This window comes from Mus caroli, chromosome 4, assembly GCF_900094665.2.
Source record: "Mus caroli chromosome 4, CAROLI_EIJ_v1.1, whole genome shotgun sequence".
NCBI classification, from domain to species: Eukaryota; Metazoa; Chordata; class Mammalia; order Rodentia; family Muridae; genus Mus; species Mus caroli.
Window position 1 is genome coordinate 113,330,599 of NC_034573.1, and position 8,569 is coordinate 113,339,167.

Genomic DNA, 8,569 nt, shown 5'->3' on the forward strand with positions numbered 1-8,569 from the left:
GTTGTGAGCCACCATGTGGTTGCTGGGATTTGAACTCTGGACCTTCGGAAGAGCAGTCGGGTGCTCTTACCCACTGAGCCATCTCACCAGCCCGGCTCATGCCTTTAATCCCAGCACTTGGGAGGCAGAGGCAGGTGGATTTCTGAGTTCAAGGCCAGCCTTGAACTCAGACTCAACTTACAGAGTAAGTTCCAGGATAGCCAGAACTACACAGAGAAACCCTGTCTTGAAAAACAAAAAAACAAAAAACAAAAACAAAACAAAAAAATATTCCTCCAATACTGAGAACTCTAAATGGTAATACTAGTCAACTTTGATTGATGGAGGTTCAATGATGATGATAGTGGTGGTGGTGCTGGTGATGATGATGATGTAAAATCCACAAAAGGTTGCTTTATCACTTTTAATAGACAAGCTTTAAGCATAGAAGTGGAGAATCTATATATAGTTAAGGCCAAGTCAAATGGGAAAAGGGGGAAATTCATACACCATTTGGAGAGTAGCAAATCCTCTTCTCAAGTAGCCTGATCAGGAGCTGCATTTCAAGCAGTGCTGGGAATCCTTAGCTACCCTATATTCAGTTGAGTCCTCAATTAGACAGAGAGGCTGGATGCAGCATTCTGGTTGCACATCGCATCCACTGGATGCAGAGACTGAAATAGCAAGCAGGTACCTTTGAGGCCACCTGGGCTTGAGTGAGACTCTGTCTCAAAAACCATACAACACAAAAAGAGAGAGAGAGAGAGAGAGAGAGAGAGAGAGAGAGAGAGAGAGAGAGAGAGAGAGAGGAGAGAGGGGGCAGAAAAGAGGAAAGAAATGAGAAATGACAGTGAACATTTAGAAATGAAATGTATGATGGTATAACTGGAATTCTTACTAAAATCTCAAAGTCTGTGGCCTCTAGACTGCACACATGAATAAAAATGAAAAGAATCATTCTACCTGTTGGGTTTCAGATGTGAGCCAAGGCCAAGGTGCATATCTTACACACCACAGCAGACCTGGTGTCCAGGTTCTCCCAGCATCTCTCAGTCCCTTCCTGACACACCCTACCCTCAACCCTGAAATTTCCAGCCCAGGGGCTGCCCTTCCCCTAGAGGCTCTTCCCTATATAATCCTGACATTCTGGTTCCCCTCCTTTCTCCATCTTGTTCCCCTCTCCCATCTTGTTCCCCTCTCCCCTCTCCCTTGTGCCCTTCTTACCCCATCCCCTCCCCCTTTCCTTCTCTTTTCTCCACTTTCTCTTCTCTTTCCCCTGGCAATTTCCCTTGCTTCCTTCCTTGGGGCCAGTGAGTTCACCCACCTGAGAGCAGCTTCCCAATAAACGAGGGAGGGAGGGAGGGAGGGAGGGAGAGAGAGGGAGGGAGGAAGGGAGAGAGAGAGAGAGAGAGAGAGAGAGAGAGAGAGAGAGAGAGAGAGAGAGAGAGAGAGAGAGAGAGAGAGAGAGAGAGAGAATGTGTATCAATTTGGCTTGAAATAGCTCATTTTACTAGTAGAGAAATAACTTATCTGAGGAAACATAATCACATCCTTTTTGTTTTGAGACAGTGACTTCTTTATAGCCCAGGCTGGTTTTGAACTCACAAAAGTCCTCCCAACCAAGTGCTAGGTTTGTAGCTATGGCACACCATGCCCAGTATCCCATCCTTTTCTTGGTTGTCTCTTTGGAAAGATCTATCTTATAAACTATGAGAATTTAGACACAATCTCTGTATTATCAATATAGATAAAATTTAAGCATGGCCTGATTTTCCTTTTTTGATGATTCTTGCACAAAGAACAACTTTGAGGTTTGTGGGCTTGCATTTTAAGTTAGGTTGTTTATACATTTCAGATGCTTACATTCCTAACAAACATCTTCTAAGATTGTATCAGTCCTGTTTGCAATTAAGAAAGGAGCTAATTGTCTTACTCTAGAAGCCAAGGGATTCTAGATCAACTAAATCTAAAAAGAGCTTATTTGGTTTTGCTCTTAAACCAGCCTAGTAATTCATCTGATTGCATTTGCACAGCCGGGCAAAAGCTGCCCAAAATTTTGCTCTCTAACTTTCAACACACAAAGTTCAAAGAATTCAATTTTAATACAATGATTCTGGTTACCAGTGTGTGTGTGTGTGTGTGTGTGTGTGTGTGTGTGTGTGTGTGTGTCTGTCTGTCTGTCTGTCTTGTTGGAACTTTAAATCTGACAGCCTGGAAAATGATAAAAACTAGGATAAGCAAGGGCGTAAGCAAAGCTCTGGCCGGTCTCCACTGTCTGATGATGCCGTGATGTGTTCCTCTGTGTCCCTTTCCAGGCCTCCTGCCATCACACAGCACTAAGGCAAAGATACAACAGGCACCATCGGCACAAAGGAGCATCAGCAAGCCAGAACATTTGAATCCAAATACAAAGCTTAGTAGTCCAGCTTGAGTCAGGACATTTGGCTCATGCAACTGTTAAGACAGGTATGAGGTATTGAGGGCGTGATAAGTAGAAAGGCCTAGTAGTTTTGGTCACTCGACTTATTACCTCAGCCTCTCACTAACTGCACAATTTTGGGGAAGTCATCTCACCTCACTAATTTTCACCTTCTTTTGTGGTGAAAACTGAGAGGATTATATTCTAAAATCCACAAAAGGTAGCTTCACTGTTTAGGCAGATGGTTTTTTGGGAGGTTATTGTAAAAAGAAAATCACACAAAACACACTCTGTAAGTTATCAGGCACTACTACTATTATTTACTCGAGGCAACACATTTATTAGATATGTCTCATGTCCCAGTGCTTGCAGAAAAGTCATATTATACTGTGGTGGTCTCTAAAGGGAGACACTATGCAAATACACAGGCAACTGCTCCATGTGACACACAATAGAGAGGAGAACGCAAGTGACTTAGTCTAAGGAATACAGGTCAGAGGATCAGAAAGATTATATCCTCAGCTAAAATGGTTAGTAGGCAGTGGCTGGGCATAGGAGACTGGGGTATGCTTTCTAGGAAGAGGAACAAAGAGAGCAGTAGAAAAGTACAAAGTCTTTAGGGAGCAGTAAGTTCTTGGTGTGAATACAGCACACATCCCATAGAAGAGACTGAAAATGAAACTGGACAGGTTGAGAAGGATTCTGAACCACAGAGAGGAATACCATCCGTATTATCAATTAGAGATAACAGGTAACTACTCTCGGAATTTACAGCAGTAAATAATCTTGGTTGCTGTCTTTCCTCTACTCTGTCTCTCACCTGTCGTTTTTGTCCTGACACTACGAAAAATACAACACATTATGGTTAGATTTAATTCGCAGCTTGACACAACCTAGATTCACCTGGGAAGAGAGTCTCAATGAAGGGCTGCCTAGAACATGCTGGCCTCTAGGCATGCCTGTGGAGATTTCTCATAATTGGATTAATGGACCTGAAGACCCACGCTAACTGTGTGTAGATTGTGGGCTGGGCCCTGAACTGGTGAAGAGCAAGCATGTGTGCATTTATTCCTCTGCTTTTGACTATGGATGCAATGTGACTGACTAATTCCTTCAAGTCCCTGCGGTGGCTTTCCACAATGATGGGCTGTGATCTGGAATTGCAGCTAGAGAAACCCTTTCTCCTCTAATTGATTCTACGTGGGAGAGTCAGGGAAATAGTTATTTGAAGATAGTAAGTTGATAGGCAGAACAGCCAGAAGGAGAGCAGAGCAAAGATAAGAGAAACAAAATAGCAAGCCTCACAGTCCAGCAAGGGCTTTAGATAGGAGAGGAATTGGACACTAAAGGACAGGAGTGGGGGAGGGGGTAGGAAAGTATGCAGCGGTCCCACCTCTCCCCAGGCTGACAGGCAGTTAATGCTTGTTGAGGAAAAGACACTTTCTTAGCAGCAGCCACTGATAAGTTGAGAGAACCCTAATTAAACTCACTGCCCTCCCCGCCAAGCAAACATACACAAAAGGCAGAAGCCAGAGCAAGTTTTACAGGTTAAGAATATGTGTTGCAAACTTTAATTGGCTGAGGTTTAAATTTTCAGTTTGCTTATTTTTAGTAGTGTGACTTTGAACAAGCTGCACACCTCCTAAACCTTAATTTTCCTCACTGATAAAATAAGGTTATTAATAAAATACTCAGCACAGTCCTGAAGGATTGTGAGATAATCCATGAGAAAGACTTACTATAAAATGTCTGCTTTATTGGAAGTCATCAATAAACTAATACTAATATCACAATTATAGAGCACTTTGTTAGGAAAATATTAGAGTGGTCAAAGCAAGAAATGAAGAAGCCCTGGGCAGGGACAGAAGCGATAGGTGTGGAGAAAGAACACAGAAGCAAGCCACCTTTCTGAGCTGAATTATTGGATTGGGTAACAAGAGGCAGACAGATTTCTATTACTGTATTAATCTAGGTTCCTGACCTGGACAACAAGCAAGGTATTTAGTAATTTAAGATGTGTCAAATATAGAAAATGCCTGGGCAACATCCAGATGAGTCCATCAAGGACACCTGGGAAAGATACATCTGGGGCTTGAGGTTGAGTGTAGGAAAGGCTCTCTTCATCAGGTCTTGTGGTTTGAAAATCACCCTCACTGTAGTTGCTTGCCACTGAACCAGCTCAGTCCTAAGGAACTACGTTTGATTATGTAACCACCTCTTGGTCAGGTTTCCTGAACAACTAACCCAATTGAGATAAAGAAAAATCAAACTTTTTGTTTGTGCCTTTAGAGCCATGTGGCTCTCAGACGTGCCTTACCATCTGAATATGGCCTCTGGACCAACTCTCCACTCTATAAAGTGACTTTTATTCACAGTTAGAAGCGGTGTTCTTAGAATCTTAGGAACCATCACCTGCTATCACCAAACTCACTGTGCTGAGGTAGTACATGTGACACTGCTGATGAAGAGATGGGGAGATAGCTCAGCAGACAGTGTTTGTCACATAAGACTAGAGCAGGGTGGGGGTAAGAAAAGCATGAAGCCTGGATTTCAGATTGCCACATAAATGCTGGGTAGGTAAATGCCTACAATTACAGCCTCAGAAGGCAGACAGGGGATCCTCAAAGCAAGCTGGCTAGCAAGACTAACTTTATCAATGAGCTCTGCCTCAATGAATAAAATGGAAAAAAAAAATCAATTGGACATCAAGCTTTGGCTTCCACATATACAAGAACTAACACTCACACTCACTCTCTCTCTCTCTCTCTCTCTCTCTCTCTCTCACACACACACACACACACACACACATACACACACACACACTATGTATGTTAAGAAAAGCTAGGGAAACATAAACGAATCCTACCTTCATCAAGTGTTTGTTGACCCACTTGGTGAATGTTTTCTTTTGCACTCGGTCCCGTTCATCTGCAAAAGAAAAACATGAAGAGGCTCTGACTTAGTGCTATGTAGCAGCAAGCTCCCACACTGGGCCCTGTCCACATCCCAGTTTATCTAGAACCAACAGAAAAGAAAAGGTTGACTTTAGGTACAGAGCCATGGGACAATGACTTCTTGTTAGAAAGATATAATTCATTGAAACTTTTATTCTTTTTTGATTATGACTACTTTACAGATTGGACAGAATCACATGAATCCAAAGCCTTGTCATACCAATGTCTCCTCAGCAGGACAATTTGAGTAGAGCAGAGAGCACAGTGACAGATCCCCTGTATCCCTCAGGACAGGCAAAAGTTACAAATAGTAGCAAGAGAGGAGTGGGAAGGCTCAGGGCATAGTACAGACACTCCAACCCTCCCGTCTCTTCTGCATCACTTTGCCCACCTAACACTGCTCCTCCTCCCATGGCCGGTACTCCATTCCCACTTCCTCAGCAGCCAGCCATGTCCCAAAGCCACCCAGGTTAGCTCCCCTGAGCATCTCTCCCTTCTCCTAAATAACACACTCTTCCTCTTCCTCACAAACCTCTTTAACAGAAACATCAGTTCTGTCAGGACTTGACAATGACTGCCCCACAGACAACCATTCCTATGGAAGATTCACTTGAGCAATTTTCCCCAGAGCCAAGTCCTGGAACTGAGTGACCAGGCCTGAGTCTTTCCTATTTATCCGAAGACTGCACCATCCATACAGCACTCTATTTCAATCATCTTCACTGAGCAAAAATGCATCATATATGTGGGTGAAAACAATGAAACCCATCTTTTGTGCAATGAATATGCTAATAATTACTTTAAATTTTTATTACATTTTCTTGGGGGGGAGACAAATACAGAGACAGACACCTTTTCCATTGACCCATTTTGCCATCTCCTTATAATATAACTTTTTAAAAGAAAAAAATAAAACAAAACCATAAAACAAATCACCCTCACTGTCACTGACCATTCCCTGCTGCTTCCACTGACACACAGCAAATCTCACAAACCTTTCCTAGAGACGACATTCACATCACAGACAGACAGACAGACAAACAGACAGACAGACTGACAGATGTTGTCTTGAATGTTGGCTGTGTATCTGAGACCACTTGGCTCCATGAACATCAGCAACTCATCTCTAGCCACTCCAGTCCTACCCTCATATGCTGTCTTAACACCTCTGCCCTATATCTGAATGAGGGCATACTCTGAGCCCCAGGCCTCCAAATATAAAAAGCAGTTATCTTTATCGATGTACCATACAGGGCTGGGCATGTAGCTTAGTTGACAGAGAACTTGTAAAGCCCTGAGTTTGAGCCCCAGCACAGCATGACCGGGCATGGTGATACACGCTGTAATTGTAGCCCTTGGGAGGTGGAGATAGGAAAACTGGTCAGAAGTTCAGATCATTTTTGGCTACACAGGGAGTTAGAGTCTCCCTAGAGGGAGAATGTAGAATCAGCCTAGGATACAGCAGACTTTTGTCTCAAACAAACAAACAAACAAACAAACAAAAAAGCAAAATACCTAATACCTCCTAGTTATTCCTTTATGTGGGGAGGGGCATGGTAGGGATTAACCCCAGAGTCTCATACATGCTCATACATGATTCACTGAATCATGCCCTATGTCTTCTCCATTAACTATTCTTGATCTTGAACCACTCTCATGGCACCCAATTCATTAAGAATTTTGAATGTTAGCCCTCTTCATGCCAGACAACATAATGGAGAAATCAGTGACTGTTCTTAGGGTCTCTCACGTAAATAGCGCCGCTTAGCTCTTCCCATTGCTTCCCCAGGTCAGAGAATTTCAGAAGAAAGGTGCAAGTTTTTCATGAGTCACCAGTGTTCCAAACTAACTTCAACAGTTTGCATGAGACTCTCCACAAGAGCAGCTACTCTCTTAACAGAACCCCCAGGAAAAGCCACACTGTACCATGCTCACTCTGAAGCCTTTCCCTCCTGGGGGAACACCCTGCCTTCTTATTTTTGGGTTTGTATTGCTTTCACTCGGGAAGAAGTTTCTCCCCAAGACTTTGTCTTCACATCATTTTTGGATTGAATCTTTCCCTGCTTTGCATGAAATAAGTCTCTCCCTATTATCCACCTCAGAATTAACATATAGATCTCCCAAGTTACTCATTCTAATCCCCTTGTGACCTTATATTGGGGTTGAAAGATCTGTCCAGGTCACACACGGTACACTAGAGCTGATGAGGGCACCCATCATCTCATGAAGCAACATAACAACTTACGTTCTTTAAATAAAGTGGTGGGCTCTGCTTCTGGGTAAAGTCTACCTATTGACTCTTACTTAGGACAGTCAGAAATTTATTTATTTTAGGTCTAATCTGGTTTAGCTTAATAGAGTCATGTAAATATTTGAAGCCAAGATTCTTTACAACTTGCTCATTGTATGCCACCATTTCTAGTTCTTTTATTAGATGCTGCTTTGGTCCAACATCATCATACTTTTTGGTCCTACCATCTCAAGACTGAGTAAGAATCAGCTTCAAGCCAGTATCTTCTCATCATGACACTCATGCTATTTATTCTCTTTGTAATATGATATTTTCTCTTCCCTCCACTCCAAGTAATAGTTATTCCTTAAAATACAACTTATTTGTTCATTCTCTTACTATCTACCTAATCCAGGGCTGGAGAGATGACTCAGCAGTTTAGAGTACTGACTGCTCTTCCAGAGGTCCTGAGTTCAATTCCCACAATTCCCAGCAACCACATGGTGGCTCACAACCATCTGTAATGGGATCTGATGCCCTATTCTGGTGTGTTTGACGACAGATACAGTGCACTCATATACATAAAATAAGCAAATAAATCTTTAAAAGAAAAACAAAAGACAAAAAACCAATTCCAAGGTCCTTCAAACTCTGGTAGTAAAAATGCCAATAACCGGGGCTGGAAAGGCGGCTCAGTAGTTAAGAGCACTTGTTGCTGCATGGTGACTTATAACCATCCACACCTCCAGTTCTAAGGGAGCTCAACCCTTTTCTGATCTCTTAGGTACCAAGGATCTAAATTGTGCACAAAAATACATGCAGGCAAATGCTCATAAACTTAAAATTAAAAATACAACTTTGGCCGGGCGTGGTGGCGCACGCCTTTAGTCCCAGCACTCGGGAGGCAGAGGCAGGCGGATTTCTGAGTTCGAGGCCAGCCTGGTCTACAAAGTGAGCTCCAGGACAGCCAGAGCTATAAAGAGAAAC

At 42.8% G+C, this 8,569-nt stretch overlaps 1 protein-coding gene across 4 annotated transcripts in view; it reads right to left on the reverse strand.

The window, feature by feature from the left end:
• Positions 1-8,569, reverse strand: part of Macf1 (microtubule actin crosslinking factor 1) — a 338,558-nt gene that overhangs the window by 200,477 nt on the left and 129,512 nt on the right. For all 4 annotated transcript variants that reach the window (XM_029476566.1, XM_029476567.1, XM_029476565.1 and 1 more), the window contains exon 2: positions 5,265-5,326. In XM_029476566.1, the coding sequence (XP_029332426.1) occupies positions 5,265-5,326 (62 nt within the window). The remainder of the gene's footprint in view (positions 1-5,264; positions 5,327-8,569) is intronic.